The 22,813-nt window shown below is 38.8% G+C and overlaps 1 protein-coding gene across 2 annotated transcripts in view; it reads left to right on the top strand.

The window, feature by feature from the left end:
* dhx9 (DEAH (Asp-Glu-Ala-His) box helicase 9) overlaps positions 1-22,579 on the top strand; it is a 49,957-nt gene extending 27,378 nt beyond the window's left edge. For both annotated transcript variants that reach the window (XM_028473049.1, XM_028473048.1), the window contains exons 19-28: positions 3,184-3,257; positions 3,340-3,492; positions 3,562-3,722; positions 6,098-6,209; positions 6,293-6,454; positions 9,374-9,501; positions 9,581-9,810; positions 10,847-10,962; positions 13,859-14,059; positions 22,222-22,579. In XM_028473049.1, coding sequence (XP_028328850.1) covers positions 3,184-3,257; positions 3,340-3,492; positions 3,562-3,722; positions 6,098-6,209; positions 6,293-6,454; positions 9,374-9,501; positions 9,581-9,810; positions 10,847-10,962; positions 13,859-14,059; positions 22,222-22,579 — 1,695 coding nt within the window. The remainder of the gene's footprint in view (positions 1-3,183; positions 3,258-3,339; positions 3,493-3,561; positions 3,723-6,097; positions 6,210-6,292; positions 6,455-9,373; positions 9,502-9,580; positions 9,811-10,846; positions 10,963-13,858; positions 14,060-22,221) is intronic.
* Positions 22,580-22,813: the final 234 nt, after the last annotated feature.

Here is a 22,813-nt window from a genome sequence, read left to right as displayed (position 1 = left end):
ACTGTATTGGCTGCATTCCAATAATTTAGAAATTTTCCAAGAAAAATCCATGTAAAGGCCGCTTTGTGACCCTTCAAACGACTCGGCCAATCAGAACGGGCAGGCTGTTCTACTCCAGTTCACTTTAGTCTCCTCCTCACTGCCTCACGTCTACATATCAGTCCATTTACAGATTTTTATGGTCACTTTTTACTGTAACCAGACTGATACACTACTGCGTCCGTTCTTACCATGCACTATCGCCCCAGGAGCGATCACGTCTGACTCAGAACCCTTACTCGATCGCGGTGATTTGGCGCCTTAATGCTGTTTATCGTTTTTTTTTATTATGAACAGGCTGATTTTTTCTTAAAGTATCTAACTGATCCAGATGCTTTGTTTCCATCTGTCAGTTGTAGTTACGTGATCATCTTCAACCTCAGAGTCCTGGGCGCGATCGCTTCTGAACAAACATAACGTGGTGATTTGACAACTTCATACTGTTTATTGTTTCCCTTTATTAAAAACTGGCTGGATGGCTTACATTTTAAACCTTATTGTAAGGCTTCGCGATATATTGTGTGTTTCATAAATATCGATATATTTATCTCAGAGATATAGCATAGGACTGTATTGTAATATTGATATAATTCACGCAACATAGTAGAGCTGCCAGTATGCCTTTTTCTCCTCTATCCGTCTCTCTCAACCCTGCCCCGCCTCTCTCTCTCTCTGTCTCTCTGAGCGCAGCAGAAACAAACCACGCTGAAAGCTTCAATGACTCGTGCTGTGCCTTATGAAAGTGGAGCGAGATTACCAAAGCAGTAGCCTACCATATTGCTAAGGACATGGTCCCCATAATAAGAAAGAGTATGACAGGCATAATGCTCAGTAAAACACTGTGTGTGTGCTGTAGAGATCCAGAGGTCTATGCGGGTCGATAACATTATAAACAGGACTCAAAACAACCTGTTACCGTCACACTGCACATTTATTGTATGCAGGGGAAGATCAAACACTGCTTTTATGTCATTTCAGACGGGATGGTAACAGAAAACTCCATGCGCTCACTTCTAAGGACTTCTTAAAGCGACAGTCCTCAGAAGGCGATCATTACAGCGCGTGTGTCTGTGCATCTGCGTGTGCTAGTAGTGGCAACTGTTTATATATTAAGTATCTGATAAATTCACAATTGTCAGTAATAATAAATAAATAATTGATAGTTAACTGTAATACTTAAAAAAAAACTGTACAGCACTTCCGCTGAAGTTGTTTTTAAAATGTGCACAAATGCACAATTTGCTTTATACATTTTGATATTGTTCTTTACACTTATGTTAATAAAGGTGTTATTTTAAGGGTTTTCCTCTGAAAAAGGAAACTAACAGGTATACTATGCTATAATAGTTAAGGGAAACCCCAATCACATCACAGAGAAAACATTAATATATATTGAGTATTACCATTCTGGTTTGATTTTATAGATCAAAGCATCATCTATAGATATATATCAGTGATGTTGATAGGATTTCAATGTAGTGAGTCCCCAATAAAAAAATTATTCTTCTATTTCTTAAATTGTAGTGTTAAACTCTCTTAATGGTGGTATGATATGTCTATAATTTGCAGATATATTCATGTATGTTCAAAATGTATCTGAAATTAAACAAATACAATTCAAATGAAAACAAAATGGTGTCTGTTGTACAAAAATAAATTATCAATGAAAGTGCTGATTTTAACACAACCAAAACCTTCTCATCACCACGACAGAGTCAAAAAATAAATTATCACCAAAATCTTCTTGTCTGAACATCGACCAAATCAAATGAACTGAATCAATCACTATGAAACTTATAGCACAAAATTTTAACTTAACTAACACAGTGCAAAGTCTGTTGGGAAAAATGAAATGATGCAGATATGTTTGTGTATTGTAAGCAGCTAGTTAACTGGCTGATTGTTGTTGTAGAGGCTAAACTAGCATGTACACAATGGGATCATGTCTGCGCTGAGTTAATGTGTAAAGGGGTCTGCTGACAGCTAGGTTTCTTTTGCTAGTTACTGTGATTTTAAACACAAGTTGTTGTTCACAATGTGTCGTTTTTCATAGGAAAAATGAGGTGCGTCCCTGGGACGCATGGATAGTGGATTTACTGCATCCTTTCAGATTTTTATGCGTCAGGGATGCAGGACGCGTAGCTTGCAACATCACTGATATATTGTATATTGTGATATAGCTTAAGAATATCGAGATAAGAAAAAAGGCCATATCGCCCAGCTCTACCTTATTGTATTTTTTTTACGCTCTCCCCACCATAAATGCATAGTTCACATTGATGTTCAGTGGCCATTACAGTTAATTCATCCTGCTGTAGGGGTGACTAATATAATAATATAACTAGCGTAACATTCTGCCTCCCAACAGCCGCTTGCACTGGACACATGAGACTGACTGAGAAATCCACACATAGAGCGTGCCGCTACATTGGCCACACCCTCAACTTTAAATGAAAAAATGAGCGTCTTATATGCCGTAAAATACGGTACACTGCGGAGAGGTTGTTGTTGTTTGATGCTCACAAAATGTTTAATGTAATCAACCTCAAAGTGGCATCAGAATAAAGGAAGCATAGACAATGGGACATAGAATCAATAGAAACATTACTCAATGTCTGTTCTGTAAAACCTCAGAATATGAAATAATAGAATATGATGTGAAACTTAATGTAAAAATATCTGCTTTTTAATGACTTAAAGCATTTACTAGTTTAAAGCACTGAACATTTCGTCATCCTACAGAATGTCATCGTGATTCTGACTGTCTTAATTTAAAAAAAAAAACAAAAGGTAAAAGAATACCAATGTTGAATACCTTTCTTTGGTGTTTGTGGCCATTATCTGTTAAGTTCTGTCTTGTACGCAGGCCAATTTAACGAATAACAGCGGACTGCATTTGGACTGTTGGCTGTAGTTTAGGCAGCCCTAGTTGAAGACATGGCAACATCTATTCAATTTATTAAAGCACCTGATTAGTTATATTTATATATAAAGATATAGATATTTATTAAAATACTTGGTTTATCAACTTGCTCTTAGTAAAGGACCTTTGTTTTTCTGTTAAACTTGGTAAAGAATTTGGTTTAATTTGTTGAATTTAATGAGGTACTGGAAGAGTATATTGGTGATGATTTTGTGTTGCAGGTTATTCTGTCTACTAACATTGCAGAGACCAGTATCACCATTAATGATGTTGTCTACGTCATCGACTCCTGCAAGTGAGTGAATTATTTGTGAGCCAATAGTTTTGAGGTGCTGACACCTTTCTCTAAATAAACCCTGCTATTTCTCTTCCAAAAGACAAAAGGTGAAGCTGTTTACCTCTCACAACAACATGACCAACTATGCCACTGTCTGGGCTTCTAAGACCAACCTGGAGCAGAGAAAAGGTCGAGCAGGTCGAGTTCGTCCTGGTTTCTGCTTCCACCTGTGCAGCCACGCTCGATTCGAGAGGTGGGGTTTCTGACCAACACGAGTTTGTGGTTATGGTTAAAACAATAATATTGTTCCCTTTTTCTGCAGGTTAGAGACTCACATGACCCCAGAGATTTTCAGGACTCCACTGCATGAAGTCGCTTTGAGCATCAAACTGCTGAGACTTGGAGCCATTGGGCATTTCCTTTCTAAAGCTATTGAGCCACCTCCACTGGATGCTGTCATTGAGGCTGAACACACCCTGAAAGGTACACTAGATAGATACTAGGGATGTAAAGAATAATCGTACGGCAGTTATTTATTGATTCATAGGTGTCACGGTTCATATCGATACTCTGAAAATTTTATTGCAGTACTTTTTTCAACAGCAAAGGGTGCTATCTATTTATCCTTCTCTTGTTTGAACTACGTCACTCACACGTGACGTGAGCGTCGGTGCCAGGAATGGCGCCCAGTCTATACGCAGACTAAGCAGCTGCTTAGGGCCCTGGCCACTAGAGCGCCCCCAACCTGGAAACCCCACTTGCATGTTACTGTTCCTTCAGTGCATGCATTGAAACTGCAAGGCGCATTTCCAGTAATCTATCCAGCCATGTATTTGTTTGTCATTACAAACTGGCAACCTAGAGAGTGACGTTGGACCTGACCTAGCCACGATTGGTCAGCTCATTGTAAGCAAGTAGTGTGGAAGAACAAACAGCACTCGTCATGTCGAAGATAATTTATCCGTCCAGAAGTGTAGGCTGCGGGAGGAATCGCCTACTTCTCTTAAACATGATCATAAATGATTCCTTACTCCTTTAACACCGAAAGAATATCTGTGAAAGTCACATTTTTCAATTAGGTGTCTTCTAGCGCATAGCATCTCTTCTTCACTGCTACAATAGCTGCATGCCAACCGACCACTGGGTTACCAGCGCCCTCTGCTGGTCCAAACAAATATTTGATATAAATACAGTGAAATGACTTTTTTTTTTTTTTTTTTAAAGTCCAATTGTTGTGGCACAAAATACATTTTCAGTTGCACTTTTAAAAAGAAAAGGAATTACTATGCAGTTTTGCATTTAAATGAATAGGCTTCTTCTTCATTTCTATTACTTCTTTATTCATTTAATTCAGGATTTATTTTTAGTTAAATTGCATTGTTTTGAATAGTTTATCAAGGGATTCTTTTGACAATGAAAGATAAAGGAAAATAGTACAGTATTTTCTAGTTTTTTTCCGATAAAAATAAAGGTATATTTTCAGTCATTTGTCTACAGTCCCATTTTGTAAAATTAATCGTGAGAGAATCGTATCGTGAACCCAGTATTGTGAACTGAAACATATCGTGAGTTGAGTGAATCGTTACTTCCCTAATATATACACTTTTTTTTCACTCTTTTGTAGCTGGACTCTAGCTTTGTAACACACAATGTTTCATCATCACTGTAGCAGTAAATGCTGCACTGTGGCTGCCCACTACTCTTCAGGAATGGGTAAAAGCAGAGGCGAATTTAAAGTTTATACCCCTACATATGTGACAGTAAGGGTAATAAAAGTCATGTGTATACACTAGGATTATTCTGATCCTGATTGGCTGCTTTGTCGGTACAGGTGTTCCAAGGAACCTCATGATTCGATTCGATTGCGATTCAGGGTGCTACGATTCCATTAATCAATGATTTTTACCTTATTAACAATTGTCATGATTTTCGATGCATCCAGCCACCAAAAACATATAAAACCTACAATATCAGCTCTCTTGTAGAGTTTGGGTTTTTAAATAAAAGGTGGATTGATAAAAGAACACAGTGATTATTTTTCACATTATCAATTATGAAATCCTGCCAGGGACTTGTCATCAATGCTGTCTTCACTATCACCATTGCTGTCATCATGCTTAGGATTTGAAACCGTGTAGAAAAGGAGCTGGTCAACATTTTCCTAAAAAAGTGAGCTCCACTGTTTCCGTGTTGGGTGGGCGGCCGACATCGCTGCGGAGCGGAGAGGGCACAGAGATGTAACCTAGTCCACGGCCCTCGGGAAGCGGTGAGTTAGGAGCGGAGCAGTGCTGAAAAGCTCACAGGCCACGAGCCACCTCCTCTGCCGGGCCCTTCCAGGCCGACCCAGAGCTGGTCGCTATGGAGGAAATGCACTCGGCGAGGAGACACTGGTGCCGGGAATGCACAGATACCTTTTGGCCAACTTTCACATTATAAGATACATCACTTAATTCTTTCAAACGCTTGTTTTTGATCTGGATGAGTAAATCTACCGCTCATTTAATTGTAGCTAAAGAGTTAGCTGCTGCTATCGCCTCCTTCACCTGGTCCGTCCCTTCAGGTGTCCGCACGGCATGCGCGACTTGAACTTTTGTTCCGAGAGCCGTCGTGTTCCTGTCTTTTAGTTATTATGAAAAACAATTGATTTTTAAACATTTATGAATCGTTATCGAATCGTCACGTGTGGAATTGCGATTAATCTAATATATTGGCACACTTGTATTAGTCAGTGGACTACTTATTCCTGTTTTTGTGATTTTATTGTGATGTATGATGTGTTGGAGAGTGTAAATGTAAAATATATCTAGTTCTCTCTCCCACAGTCTAACGTGTGTGTCGCACATTGTTCTCTGTCTCAGAGTTGGACGCTCTTGACGTCAATGATGAGCTGACTCCGCTCGGACGGATTTTGGCTCGGCTGCCAATTGAACCTCGCCTTGGAAAGATGATGATTATTGGCTGCATCTTCCAGTCAGTCTTCACTGCCCTCGAGTCACTTATATCTAGCACAGTTCCTTTATGGTTCCACTTTCATGTTGTGTTTTTCTGTTTAGCATTGGCGATGCCATGTGCACCATCTCTGCTGCTTCCTGCTTCCCGGAGCCTTTTATCAATGAAGGGAAGCGTCTGGGATTTGTTCACAGAAACTTTTCTGGCAACCGTTTCTCCGACCATGTTGCTCTGCTGTCGGCATTTCAGTCATGGGACGACGTCAGGTAAGTGTATGTTAGGACACTTACCACTACCACTGTGTAGAGTAGGGTGGCAGTAAACAAGGTGTTTTTGAATCGGTTAACCCAGTATTTTTTTTTTAGTTGATATAATCACATTAAAATAATTGTACATTGTTCTCTTGAGATCTCTTAAAATTACATATGTCCATATTGAAATTAAAACAATTTAGCTTCTCTTAAAGCCTCCTTTTAATGGTTCAGATTAGATTGGGCCCAAAAAATCCAGCGCAAACCGATCCAGGCCCGCGGGCATGAAGCCCAAACCGAGCCCGACCTATTAACTTAAATTGTAGGCACGAGCCCAAAGCAAACCCAACGTAAATTATTATTTTATTGAACGTATTGCAGCTGGTAGATTAGTAGTGCGGTGTCTCCCACGGCGAGGGGGGAGAGAAGGGGGGTGTGCGCGCACATGCACCACAGCTCTGCCCTAAAGGTACCGTAATGACGTGACTCGAGCCGTTATCACAGTTTTACAGGCTTTAATGGAGGTCGTAGAAACATGCCAAAAATAAACAAACACAAAGAATCGTCTTACACCGTCGTACACTCACATTACTGTGGGAACAGAATTGTTCACTCTTTTCCCCGCTTATGGCCACCCTTTCACCAGCCTCCCATCCAATCAACACTCAGAACACTCAGCGACCGTGGCTCAGGTGGTAGAGGGTCATCTTCTGATCGATAGGTTGGGGGTTCGATCCCAGTACCTGACTGTGTCGAAGTGTCCTTGGGCAAGACACTGAACCCTAAGTTGCTCCCAGTGGTCGACTAGCGCCTTGCATGCCTCCCACTGGTGTGTGAATGTGAGAGTGATTGGGTGAATGAGCTGATATGTAAAGCGCTTTGAGACTGCTTCAGTGTGGTGATAAAGCGCTATATAAATCAAGTCCATTTACCATTCCATTTAACACAGTAAACAAAGACACACATTGGCAGAGAAAGCTGCACGTAACCATGATGTCTTCTTAGCAATGTGAAATCTCAGCATCAGTTAACCACTGAATACACACAACATAACCAGAACATAGAACCCAGTCCGTTACAGTATTGCAGACCAGACCTGTGCTCCAGCAGCAAGTGAGGAATGAGCAAAATCAGCAAATAATATTCAGTGATTGTGAACGCTGAACAGCAAAACACAACACCACGCCTTCATTATCGCATTCCACTACTAGTAGAAATCACTTTAAAAATAATACCACAACAATATAAGTGTTTTGTGTTCATTAAAAAAATCATATTAATGTAATACAGATTTTTTTTTAAAAAAAGTGAAAAATGAAGCTCGAGAATCTGTGTGTCATTCGTTAATTTGTTTTTCATTATGTAACAAAAACATGAAGAACGAAAAAAAAACATTGGTTTCCAAAACCAAAATGAAAAAACAGAAAACGCCTTGTTTTTCAAATTCAAGCTCTTTTGCTTTGGTACAGAAAACAAAAAACGGAAAACGAACACCTTTATGCATTTTTTCCATTACCGATTTGCCAAAGTAAGTGACCCGGAAGTGAAGCGTTACACATTTCGAGATATATTTAGCTTTGCAACACTTAGGAGTCTCTAAATCCTCCGAAATGTCCGTGAGGAGGTTCTGTGCCCAACACCAGCTAAAGTGAAAAGGACACGTTTTGGATCCACAGTTGGAAGCAGCGATCTTGTCATGCCGAACTGCCGTTAGCATAGCCGTTAGCGTCGGATGAGAGTATACTTCTGGGTCACGTACTTTGGCAAATCGGTAATGGAGAAAATGAATCAAGGTGGTCATTTTCCGTTTTTTGTTTTCTGTACCAAAGCAAAAGAGCTTGAATTTTTAAAACAAGACGTTTTCTGTTTTTTCATTTTGGTTTTGGAAACAAATATCAAATAATGAGGTTTTTTTTTTATTATTATTATTTTTTTTTTTACAGACATACATTTAACGCTTTTAGCACAATTATATAGCAAATTTTAACTGCAATGACCTACATGCTATATAGTTTAAAAATGCAACTGTTAACAATGGTCTCTGAATTTAAAGCTCAAATAGAGCTATGGTTAAATGCAGGCACCCCTAATACTGTATTGGTGAGAACGTGTAGCCTTGATTCTATAGATCACTGATCAGAGCAGCCTATCAAACAAATGCTTATTTGTTTTGGTGCTGGAATGAGCAGTAACCACGTCACACAGTGTAGCATTTAAGTCAATTTTTACGTTGGACACTTGATGTCTTTTTCCCTTCAGCGTTCATTTTTGAGTGTGAGTACTGTGGTGCATCACAAGTATCACAGCACACTGAATAATACAAATTGAAGCCAAAGGCTGTGGTTAGATTTTGCATGTAATTTTTATTATCAAAAGTAAAATTATAAAACAAATAATAATTTCAACGATCAGACAAGAGCAACTGGTGACTTTCATTATGTGCGGCCCCCAAAGTAAACACACAAAATGACTCAAACACTTAAAAAATAAATTTCAACAAATTGCACAACAAACACACAAGATGACGACAATTATAGACAAAGATAACAGATAAATACACAAGGAAGGAAAATACATTCAAAATACAAAATGGCAACAACCAAAATGCTATTAATGACTCCAAAAACAGTCAAAATGAGTGAAAATTATACAAAATGACAACAAAAATATACAAAGTGAAGAAAAATAACTAATTGTTTCCTGTAATAATCTTCAGATTAGTCATAATTCTAAATGCTGAGATGATATTCTGATATTGTGGCCTTTGGATCAGACTTTCACCTTTTTGTGGCCCCCGCTGTGATCAAAGTTTCCCATTTTTCATGTAGATACTCTTCTGTAATAATGATGAAATGTTGCTTTTTGGTTCTGATGTCATAGATAAGAAACCACTACACTTTCATCCAATAACGGATCTCTGTTATTTCTGCTCAGAGTTAATGGGGAGGAGGCAGAGACTCGTTTCTGTGAACATAAACGACTTAACATGTCCAGTCTGAGAATGACCTGGGAGGCCAAAGTCCAGCTGAAGGAGATCCTGGTGAACTCTGGGTTTCCTGAAGGTAACGCTCTACGCCCTCAATGTGATCTTCTAATGTAAGCCTGAGTGTAACGTGGCGTTTCTTGTCAATCTCTGTCAAGAATGTCTGATGACGCAGATGTTCAACGTGGTGGGACCAGACAACAACTTGGACCTGGTCATTTCCCTGCTCACATTCGGCCTGTACCCAAATGTCTGTTACCACAAAGAGAAGAGAAAGATCCTGACCACTGAGGGCCGCAATGCCCTCATCCACAAATCCTCAGTCAACTGCCCCTTTAGCAACCACGATTTGACCTACCCATCCCCCTTTTTTGTCTTCAGTGAAAAGGTAGATAGACATTTCCTCCTTTCTCAGTGACCACGTTTACCTGTGAGCTTTAATTCTTTTTAAATCAGAATAAAAGTTAATTCCTCTTTAAACTGAAGGTGTAAACACTTAATTCCTGATGCAAATGTAATTCTGAATCAAACTGGCTGCTTAGGTGGCTGGTTTAATTCCTCGATCTTGTAAACACTTAATTCCGCTTTAAGTTAATTCCAGTCGTTCTGCACACGCTCGGCGTCTAATGATGACGCGCTGGTGACAACACAGTCCAAGATGGCCGCTCGGACTGGAGCTGAAACTATTTATTTAATAAGAGCTTTAGAAGACATCAATATAATGAAAAGAGTGGATGAACGGAAAAATAAACATGCTGACATTCACACGTACACATGGATTTATTACACACACGGACATCAGTAAACAGAATGACTTCATCGGGGCATGAAGCAACAGAGCTTCAGTAATGATGCACGGATTATTATAAAGTTCATTTTTCATCAAGGTTGTTGAAAGTGGAGGTAAAACAGCTGTTAACCGTCAACCGCTGTCTCTGATTGACCTAAGTACGGAATTCTATCTTCTTTCTCCGCTGCTCTATGTCGTTCTTCTGCTCTGCGGACCAAAGTGAAACTGTGTGTTATTGTCCAGCTGCTGTTTCAAAACTACAATCAAAATAAAAGTGAAAAAAGTTCTTATAATGTGGTCTTCTATGTTGTAGCTGAAAAAAAAGCATAGGTTTGGTTTTTTTTCCCAATATACGTGAATACGTTACGTTCTACCCCTGTCCAATCAGAACCCTTCCCAACCCCCAGACCTAAAGTGGAATTGAATAAAGCCGAATGAACCTGTTTTCCATGTAAACCTAAATTCTGAATTACTATTCTCTTGTAAACACAAAGCAGAACACTTTAATTCGGAACAATTAATTCCGAATTAAAAAACATCATGTAACCATGGCCACTCTAATATGGGATTTTTCTGTTTTTTCTGTTTTTTTTAAACTTTTTGAACTGTTTTTGAGTGTTTTTTGTTTTTTTAGATTCGAACCAGGGCAATTTCTGCTAAAGGTATGACACTAGTCAGCCCATTGCAGCTGCTGCTTTTCTCCTGCAAGAAGATCCTCTCCAATGGAGATGTTGTAGAGCTTGACGAATGGTGAGAATTATTCTTTACTTTACATGCAATTTAGTGTTCTTCTAAATCTCTGATTTTAAACAAACTTTTCTCTGCAAATCAATCATTAACAGTGAATAACAAGTTCATTACTTTGACTCTCACTGGAAATGGAGTCAATAATTGCCTATTGCCTATATTAAGAGAAGGCGTGAAATAGATATTTACTCTCTAGGAATTCTGTCCCCTTAAAAAGACTGAGCAAAATGTTTAGCTCGTGCTAATGGTGAAAGCCTAGACATGAATGGGTTGGTAATAGGTTTGAGAGTAAAGTCATTTTCTCATGCTCATCATGCACTATTCCCTATAAACCAGTGAAAAATATGGAAATTTAGCCCTTTTGCCCTATCAGCCCAAATGTTAGAATTGTAGGACAAATATTGTGCTTTAGAACTATTTATTGTTCTTGTGTTGTATTCACTTCTTCAAAATAAAGCCTCTAGTGGTGCTAAAGTGAACCTGCCACCACTCAGAAACACACACCCAACACATCATAACGTGGATGGCTGTTCATCATAGGAATGGGATCCACACAAGGTTCCTGCTGCTTAACAGATGGTTTTCCTTGCCGCGATGATGAATTCATGTTGGGTGTGGGATACATATGTATGTGTATATACATATATATGCATTTGTGTGTATCGATAAAATGAAGAGTCCGTCCTTAAGACTGCTCTACTGTAAAGTGTCTTGAGATACCATTGGTTATGATTTGGCGCTATACAAATAAAAGATTGATTGATTGAAATCCACAAACAGGAAGCTTTTGTGTTTCTGAGAATCCAATTCAGGTAATTGCTGTTAATGCTGCTTTCAGATCAGGGTTGTCATGGCCAACTGGCTGCCCTTGGTCTAATTTTGTGGAGCCCGAAAGCGAACGCACAAAATGACCTCAAAAGCACACAAAATTACAGAAAAATATACAACAAAAATGCATAAATTTGCTCCAAAAAACACAAAGCTACTAGAAATATACACAATGATAACAGAAAAATATACAAAATCAAGACAAACATATACTCCAAAAACACAAAGTAACATTGAAAATACACAGAATGACAAATATAAACAACACACTTTATTGGTTTTTAGGGAATAGACTAAAAAATGACTTCACTCTCAAACTTATTTCACCTCTGGTTTTTCTATTGTCTTTGGGATGATCTAGGGCTGGGTGGTATACCGGTTCATACCGAATACTGGCATATATTTTTGTTATGATATTCATTTTTAGTATACCGCTATACCGGCGTATTTGATTACATAACAATTGCAACGATATGGTGCGCCGCGTTTAAGTCAGGACCTTTTTCATGGTTGCACTTCTAAATAGGAAGTTAAATAGTTGCGTTCTGGTGTGAGTTACAGTGTAAATGGATAAGAAATACATTGAAAGATCTGAATCTGCATGCGTGCATATGCCTGCGTGCGCATGCCTCTGCTACAGGATGACAACACTCCTGGACATAGACATTATATACGTATATAATGTCTATGCTCACTGACGCAGGGTTAGCTTAGCATGTCGGCAGTAATACACAAAAAATGAGAGAGCAAAGGATCGCAATTTGTCACCATAAGAAACCACCACACCACTGAATATGCAGCATTTGAAGCTAGAAATAAAGCTAATGCTAAGCTAGAGGGGCAAAGAGCCAGTGGGTGTTAGATGTGTGTGGATGCCTTGATAACAGACGGAGTGTGTCTCATTGTAACTTGTATTATTACCAGTGTGGAATTATTCTACAATATTCACTCATCATGACAGTAAAATAGACCATCTTAAGTCAATCTACTGCAGTAATTTCTCTCTCAACCAGTAGAAAATGCTGTGAACACCTGATTACGCATGAAAAAAAAATACTGTCATATACCGTGAACTTGTTAGAATTTTGAGAAATACTGTGATATACATTTTTGGTCATACAACCCAGCCCTAGGATGATCAATATTAATGTTGGTCAGAGGCAGATCAAGGCTTTCACCATTAACAAAACCATATTTTTGCTCTGTTTATCCAAAAAATGAAAGGACACTGCTTGAGAGCAATTCTAAATGCTGACCTGAATGTTGATAATGCTGACGTAGTTTGACATACTTTAGTCACACGTCAGTATTATGTAAATGCTTGTACATTGTGTTGACATTATTTTTTTTAGCCGACAAACAACAATAACAAGAGTTTCTTTGCCATTCACCTCATGGACTAGCAGATCTTTATGTATTGTTGCTATAAATTTATATCTTTATCCAAGTCGGTAGACACAATGCTAGTGTTTACCTGCATAAACAGGTGTTAAACATCTTTTAGCACACAGAGGGCTCATAATAGTGCGTGGTACAGTGTGTGTGTGGCTTAGCTGTGTCTTAGCTCTTATTCATTTGTTAAAGGATTTTATTAAGTTTAAGTACGACAGCTGCAGCAGGTTGTGTGTAAGAGCTTCCAGTGCAGCCTGGCGACAGACGTGAATGTGAGGAAACAGTCAAAGACAAAATGCAACTTAAAGGAGTGATTATTGTTTGAGAGCCAACATTACAGAAACCACCGTATCCTGGCTGAGCAGCAGAGCCACGCCAAGTCAGAAAGAAGCACAGACCCCAAGCTCTGACACCGACACCCCACGCTGCACTTACTGCTACACACAGAGGACACACTTAGCTGAACAGCTCCGCAGCACACAACCCTGCCTCTCTCCTCTAGGAACACACCTTCTGACCACACCTTGAATAATCTGCACAATTCAGCCTCTTACTGTGCTGTGAAAATAGGAGCCTTCGTGTATGTGGAAAAAGAATGAATGTTTAAATGGTCATTGGTGGGAACATTTTCATTCGTTTGCTGCAAACAATCATAATCATTTTTTTTATATACTTACAGGATCAAACTAAGGATTCCTCACGATGTGGCGGGAGGAGTGGCAGCTCTCAGAGCTGCTCTGGAGGCTTTGGTAGTGGAGGTGTCCAAAGATCCAGAGTACATTAACCAGATGGACCAAAACAATGTGCGACTCCTGAATATCATCAGGCTCATCTCCAAACCATCAGCAGCTGGACTCAACATGATGGCTTCCAATCAGAGGTTTGGGCTGATGGATTTCTCTTAGCAGTAATTACAGGGCATCCGGAAAGTTTTCACAGCACTTCACTTTTTTTATATTATAGCCTTTTCACAAAATGCAATAGTTTTCTCCTCTTCTACGCACTTGGAACATGGAAAATGGTTTTTATTTTAGTGCTGTCAAATGATACATTTATTTATTGCAATTAATCGAATGATTTTTCTGAGTTAATTGTGATTAACAATTTTTTTTGATGAAACTGTGTTGCAGCAATATTAATGGCACGTAGAAGCAACCCTATTCTAGCAAACCTATTGTGTTGAACAACAGGTTCAGTATTATTTTAAATGAATATTTCCTTTACAAAGAAGGAAATATCTATTGTTTTTTTTCTCCTTGGAAATCTCAACTATAATTAAACCAAGTCGTTTGCAGCCACTGCTACAGTGCTAATCTAGATCTCCTAGGTGTGAGCCAAACTACAAAGTCATTACAACATGATCTTTGTGTTTTTAACCAGCTAACACCAGAGATTGCATTAAGCTAAGGTATTGTCAAACACGCTGTTAAGCTGAAACATGGGGACAGAACTGAGCAGAGAACATGTTGAAAAGGTAGAAGTCTCTGCTGCATCATATTTATGAGACAAGTTTGCTTTTTATATTTACAATTAAGTGACTCAGTCATTAGCAGTGTTTTAGGTGGGCGTTGTACTGCTGGGACTTGGGTGTAAACAATACCAAAGCTAGTATTTCTCATTATTTATCATGCCCCCACCTTCTGTGAATGCTTTAGACAGATGTGTGTGTTAGGGCTAGGAGATATATCGAGATTTAAGATATATCGAGTTTTCTATTTTGGCGATATAGAAAACTACAATATTGAGTATATGGATTAAGAGTGTGCGATCTAACGGTATTAGATCGTGAAGTATTAAAACATGACGACGATCTGCCAAATCATGGAGATCGTAGAACCGTCTGTAGTGCACATTTTATCCCTCACGGTGCCATGTCTGTGTCATATGTCTGTGTGCTCGCACACAGCACATCAAAGGTTTTTTTACTTGCCAAATCAATCAGTTTGCTAAGTCAGTACATACACTAATTATTATTAAGCGCTCAAAGTGCAGAAGTACAAGCTGGATTGTCTTAAAGGGACCACATCCTAAATGTGGTTTAAAAACTACTTTCAGCAACTCAGAGGAAGCAACACTACAGAATTTAATCACACATTTCAGCCTTAATGAAGGAAAAAGTCAAAAGTGGTACAATAATTAATTAATAAAAGGGTCTTTGTAGCATATTTATGAACTGGCTTTGACCCCTTATTGTTTTTTCTTGTAAAACTATATTGGAAAAATAAATGGTTTATATCGCCTATCAGTCACCATTTTGAGGAAAAATATAGAGAATATTGGTCCATATCACCCAGGCCTAATGTAACCAAAGCAGTAACGTTTTATCTTGTAAAGAATATGATTGTGTGAAATGAGGGGTTCAAACACTGCTTAAAGTAGGATTTTATTAATATGAGTGTTACCTCAATAACAACTAGAAATCACTAGACTGATGTGCTTCCTTGTTATGTAGCAAGTGTTGCTAATACTATACCACTTTAGTTAACTCATTCAGTGCCAGCCATTTTCAGAATTTCTACCTTCCTCAGTGCCAGCTGTTTTTGAGCATTTTGACTGGTTTTTAAAGACCCACAGAATATTTTCTACCTTGTCAGTGACTTTAAAGCAATTTTTTGCTTTAGTGGCAACTCTAACATCTGAACATTGTTTCCTTATATGAAACAAAAAAAAAAAAACACAGACCTGGCTTTTGATGACAAAATTATTATTATTTTGCTATCTGGGTCAGAATTGAATTTCTCCCCAGTCAGTCTGCACACACGGCACTTTCTCCTCCTCGCAGATATGCCGAGTGTCACTGCTTGTCCCGTTTTTTTTATTGTTTTATCTCACCATCGCCACACTCTCCAATAGTCCATTTAGGTTCCATTTCGCTTCCTCTTCTTCCACACACGCAGCGATGACTGTTTAGCTTGGTTAGTTGATGGTTTTATCTCACGATCGCAACATTATGAATAATCCACTCAGGTCCACACATGTTCTGTGTTAGTATGTGGTGCTGTGAGCTGCTGGATTCTTCACAATATCACTTCATAGTGCCATAATCTTACTCGTTCCCGCTTCTTCCTCCTTAGCTAATGGCAGCATCAGTGGCTAATCTCTCATCTAAAGGTGCACTGCTGCCACCTTCAGGGCACAGTTGGTCACTACATCACATTACAGCTTAGATTGTATTGATGAGGAACCTCTGCCAGGGTGTTTTCTAGTAATCTCCATGATAAAATGCAAATGACAAGTTTTCTAGTTAATGGCACTGAGCGTTTGGATTTGAAATGACGAATTATCTTGTCAATGGCACTGAGTGAGTTAAAGGTCCAGTATGATGCTTTTTATCACCCATCTCCATTTGTTCTAAGAACCCCAACAACATAGTATTTGAGTTTTTTTCCCAAACTCTCCTGTTTTCTGGAGTTTTAGCCTCTGAAATATTCATATTCATATTCATGAACAGGTGTGTCTGTAGACTCTGACTCCACACACAACAGCAATCACTAGCGATTATCTTTTGCAATGCACACACTTGTTATTGTTTTTAGCCAAAAAACTGCACATTACAGTAAAACACATGGCTATTTTATTTAAGCAGCTATTGTGATTTTGAGTCAGAAAACTGTGTGCGCGTTGCTGCAGAACCAGACCAGGAGCAGCAGTAGCTCCTCCTTTTCGCACACGAACACAGCCAGACCGCTCTCCGTCGTCCGTCACTGCGTAAAAGTTGGAAGCCGTCCAATTCCACAACCGAGTTCGTTGTTAGCGCTATGAGCCACAAATCCGTTAACATCCCCATTGTTTCCTCTTTAGTTTACAAGCGATGTCTGGTCTCGCTGCATAGGCTGGTGTAGCATTAGCACAGAGTGCTAACAGCTGATGTGTGTAAACAATGGGTCCGTGGCTCCAAGCAGTGACTCCCAACACGATTAAAGTATAATATATATATTCTATATTAAACCGCAGTGTTGTTTTAGCTGTTAGATAGTTGGAGAGGGAGGAGCTCACATTCTAGGAGGCGTGTATTATGTTCATGTTAGGAGGAGAGAGGATTGTCAGTTGGAGGAGTTTCCGTTAGGTAACATCACCTGTCAACGTGGGCAAAATCCAACTCGCCCGTTTGGAGCTGACTTTTTACAAAATGTGGAATAACAATAGAGGGAGGAGACAGAACTTTTTCAACTTTGGTCCTCTGAATGAGGCTAAAGGAATGTGTATCACTGTAGCAAAACTATTAGAAAGTGATTTTTTTTTCATTATACTTCCCCTTTAAACAAAGTAAAAGACTGTGTGACGTTTGACGTTAATTGTACTTTAAACCAGTTTGATAAATTGCTTACATAAATCTAAACATTTTTTTGAAAACTAGTCCGACCTAAATTATCTTTTATCCTTTTTTTTTCATTGAATTGGTTTGTTTTACTGTTAAATAACTTGAAAATAGTCTAAACGATCTGAATGAAGAAATTGCGATAAAAGCGAGATTGTGATTTTACACAGAAAAATTTGTGATATGATTTTTTTTCCATTATTCCCACTTCTAATATATATATATATATATATATATCGTAGCTTATTATGTAAAAAATACTTTTGGTCCATATCACCCAGCCCTAGTCTGTGTTGTTACCTTCTGTCAGGTGATAACTCTATATATTAATGAGTCTCAGCTGTGGCTCGTGTCTGCAGGTAGTTGGAGAACAGTCTTTGTTTATTCCTCTTTCGACACACACTGGATGCTTCACTTGAACGCTGGCATACACACACTTAGCAGCGTAGGGGAACAACAACAAAAACTACACTATCCACAGAGTTAGGCATCCACTTCCTATAATGCATCTTAATATATGTGGCACCAAGCCTGCTAGGCTATAAATAAACCTTTGTTGAACCACATACTTGTTAAAAAAAAAAAAAGAAAACGGTGATTAAAATTATTATTGTGGTTAATAAGATAATGCATTAACGCAATAATAATGTGTTAAATTTGACAGCTATTTAATTATTATCACAGAGGAGGGGGTGTGGTTGTGAGTGACGTAGATAATCACACCAGCGCTGATATTTACCACTTTCAGTGTGATATTGCTTTTATACAACAGTTCTACAAGCACCTTTTGTTAGTCGACAGTATTAAGTGATCATATATTTGGCTCTGCCAAAACAAATAGGTAGAGATGTAACGATTAATCGTAAGGCAGTTAAAAATCGATTCATAGGTATCACGGTTGATATCGATTTTCTGAAAATTGAATCGCAGTACTTTTTTTAACCAGCAGAGGGCGCTATCCGGAAGTGTTGGCTGCGGGCGAAGTCTGCTAATACTTTCTTTCTGGCCGCCTTCTACTCTTAAATATGTTAATAAATGATTCATTACCCCTTTAGCACCGAAAGAATATCTGTAATATTACTTGAATATCTGTAAAAGTCACGCTTTTCTATTAGCTCTGTCTGCTAGCATACAGTAGCTTCTCTTCTTCACTGCAAGATATCTGCATGCCAACCGACCACTGTGTTACCAGCGCCCTCTGCTGGTCCAAACAAATATGACGTAAATCAGTGCAATCGTTTTTTTTTATTTAAAGTCCGATTGTTAAGGCACAAAATACATTTTCAGTTGCACTTTTAAAAGAAAAAGAACTATTATGCAGTTTTGCATTGTTTATTATAGAACCAGAATTTAAATTAATAGGCATCATTTTCATTTGTATTATTCCTTTATTTATTTCATTCAAGATTTATTTTTAGTTAAATTGCATTGTTTTGAATAGTTTATCAAGGAATTCTTTTGACAATGAAAAATAAAAAGAAAATAGTACAGCATTTTCTAGTTTTTTTTCCCAAAAAAAAAAAAAATTGTCTACAGTCCCATTTTGTAAAATAAATCGTGAGAGAATCGTATCGTGAACCCAGTATTGTGAATCGAATCGTATCGGGAGTTGAGTGAATCGTTACATCCCTACAAATAGGTCAGCATTTTTGTAATGTATGTTAAAGTGACTAACTCCTCTTTACGACTGTTGTTTAAAGGGGACATATCATGCTAAATCCACTTTTTTAGCCCTTAAATGCATTTAGTTGTATATTTAGAGTGCTTAGAAGTACAGAAAAAATCAAATTAGTCTCTTCAGGTGCTCCGTAGATATCTTTATATTCTGTTTTGCTCATATTTTTCAATCTGTTTTGATTTTTCTATTCTCTATTACGTTTTTTGAACTATTACATCACAGTATTTGCAGCGGAACTGCCAAATTAATACATCAACTCCAGGTCCAACACTTCGAGCAATCCGCCATTTTTATTTCTCGCTTTTATTTTGTAGTCCAAGCTCAAGGATGCCGAAGTTACGAGAGGATAAGTCAAAATGTTTGGTTGTTGGATGTAGTAACCCACACGCTTCATTACACCGTCTCTCAGCATCAGAACCTTTTCAAAGTGCCTGGTTGAGTTTTATTTTTCACAGACATGTACCCACATCTGTGGGTAAGGTCATTTTTGTGTGCGCGAAGCACTTCAAGGTTGACTGCTTCAGCAACCTCCACCAGTATAAAGAAGGATTTGCCGAAAGACTTTGTCTGATTGAGGGTTCAATTCCTTCTATCTTTGGAGACGACGAACAGAGCACTTCGGTAAGCTGTAAATAACGCTAAAAAGTGTGATGATAAGACGTCCCTGTCATTGTTTTGTTAGCATTAGCAGTTGCACCGTCTTCATATGTTAGCGCTGTGTGCTCGTTTTAGATCCTTGATGATATGGCCTACGTGATTTAATTTAAGTCTAAAGTTTTCATTAGTCATTTCATTTTGCCGTTTTTGTCTCCAAAAAGACTGTATTAAAATGCATTTTGTGACGTTAGCTTGGCGCTAGCGTTAGCTCGGTGCTTGTGTTAGCTCACTTGTTAGGGTTCTGCAGGTTCATCATCTTCATTTTCATCTCGCTCCGCTGGGTCCGACTCTGGCTCAAACATGTAAAGCTGGATGGACAAGTCTTCTGTTGTTGACATTTTGTAAATAACTTCTGAATAAAAAGTTTATGCGCCGCTACATAGCCGTATCTCTTCTATCAAACTACAAAAATGGCCGAGCAGGGTGGAGTTGAACCGAGTGTCACCTGAAGAGGGGGCGGGGTATGGAGTGTCTCATTTGCATTTAAAGAGACCGCACCAAAACGAGTTGCTCTCAGAAGCACATCAGAAAAGGGGTGGAGCTATAATAATGAGGAATTCAGACCCAAGCATTGCAGTTCCGCTTTATATAGACCACAACTGTATGATTTATATGTAAAAAGGAAGGATTTAAAACCATGATATGTCCCCTTTAAACATTGGACCCCACCAGATATTTTAGGTTTGTTTCTAAACTTTTTGGCATGTGCTACAAAACTCTGCTTCCCCAGCACCAGTGTTGAGGTTAATGGTTGGAACTTTATTTGAGATGAGCTTTATTTTTGCTGGTTGTAAATCATTTGTTCAAATTTACAGAAAATAAACAAGAGTAATATGGCACATTCTTAGTTTAAATAACTGAACACAAAATGAGATCTATTTGCTTCTGATATCTCTCCTTCTCTTCAGCCTCTTTTTGATCAGGTTTTGTTGCAGTGCAGCCTCCATTCTAAGCCAAAAGTAAACATGCATCCCAGTGTCACGGTCTGAGTTTACCTCGTACTGAGATCGATTATCAGCATATATACGCTTGTGCGCAAATATGCTCATAATCGATCTCAGTACGAGGTAAACTCAGACCGTGACACAGGAAACAAAACACGTAATCTTGCATCAGATCCCGCCCATTTCTGTCTAAATCATAGAGATGCCAATTCGCATTGGATTAGTATTATCACAGGACCTCGGAGTTCAGCAAAATATAGAAGGTAATTTGCGGGGGAATTTTTACTTTACAAGTTACTGACATGGCCGATTTGCACGGGATTAACATCACAGACATTCTCTGCAATTATTACAAATCGCATGTGGTCCCTACGTAAAACTAATACCATGTGAATAGGGCTTTAGACTGAAACTGAAATAAATATTGGATTGGAAATAGTGCGTCCAATCAGCTAAATTTACCTCAGGTGGACTTCTATTAGCAGGGCCGTGGGAAGTAGGGGTGCTGCAGCACCCCCTAGTGGCGAGAGAGATAATTTTCTTTAAATGCAGCCTTTTTTTTTAACTGGTATGTTTTATTATACAACATAAACTACTGCATATGAATCCCTGTATGCCTTTGCATCTATAGCTTTGCTGTGGTTTATCCATTGCAGTGTTTACCTCCAATTGCCAACATGGCTGCGCATCCTGGTTACCGCCCAGAACCGTCTATAGGGTCACGTGACATAACGTACAGGGTGCAGTGATTCAGGTTCATGTCAGCTGACCAAATTATTGGTATAGTGTTATTGTGAAGTTTAACTTATAGCACATAATGTATATTCATCTGAGAACTGATGATGTCTGTACATTACAGACCCTGGCTGCGTGCACTGAAGTGTATATGACAATAAAGTAGTGAATCTCAATTCATTTATTTATTTTTAAAATGTATTTTAAATAGGCCTATAGGTTTATACGTTTTTTAATCCAAAAAAAAACAACCAATTTTTTCACAGCAGCCCCTGTTCAGTGGCCCTGTTTATTAGCCTGTGAAAGGTTCTCAGTAGAACTTTAGCTCTATTTTAACCTTAATGACAAAGGCTGCGATTACTTACTATATGTGGCATTTCTTTCTTCTTTTTTTTAATTGATACATTTGCAAACATAAAAAAAAGTAACCATTTTTACAATTTCATAATGGGGTTTTGTAATTAATTTTGAGGGGGAAAAACATTTTATTTTATCTTTGATTAAGGCTGAAATGTAAAATATGGAAAAAGTACTGTGAGAACTTTCTAGACGCACTGTAACATCAACTCCTGTTAGGAAAACAAAGTGTTTCAAAATGTTTAGCAGGTTTAATGTGCTTAGTGCATTGGAATAAACAATGCCTACTATAACTATATGGATGGATTGAATACCCATTTGAAATGTAAAAATTCTTTTTTGTTTTGGTCTAGAATGGGAGATGGTCCACGACCTCCGAAGATGGGGCGTTTTGATGGAGAAGCTGGTGGTGGCTACAGAGGAGGAGGAGGAGGATGGGGGGGTAACAGAGGATACAGAGGGGAATACGGAGGAGGGGGCCGAGGATACGGACGAGGTGGAGGAGCAGGGCCTTGGAGAGGTGGAAGCTATGGCGGGGGGCGTGGAGGGGGAGGCGGTGGCTACGGTCGGGGAGGTGGAGGATACGGTCGTGGTGGAGGAGGGGGATACGGTCGTGGTGGAGGTGGATACGGTGGAGGTGGGGGATACAGAGGAGGTGGAGGTGGGGGATACAGAGGAGGTGGAGGTGGGGGATACAGAGGTGGATATTAAGAGTGACCACACTGTCCACAGAAGGCTGATAAAGTGTGGCTTCTTAGAGATACACAATGTTGTTGTTGTCACGTGTCTAATGAGGATTAAGAAGTAATAACCAAAGGACTCCTGGAAAGAAAATCATGTGCTTCAGTGTTTTTTTTTTTTTTTTTTTTTTCAATTTGTGTGAATTGGACCCAGTAGCGGCTCCAGGATTAGGATTGTGGATGGCCCCAGAAAACTGGATGTGAT

The sequence above is a fragment of the Gouania willdenowi genome, chromosome 17 (genome assembly GCF_900634775.1).
Source record: "Gouania willdenowi chromosome 17, fGouWil2.1, whole genome shotgun sequence".
In the NCBI taxonomy this organism is placed as follows: Eukaryota; Metazoa; Chordata; class Actinopteri; order Blenniiformes; family Gobiesocidae; genus Gouania; species Gouania willdenowi.
This window is presented reverse-complemented; position numbering and strand designations above follow the sequence as displayed.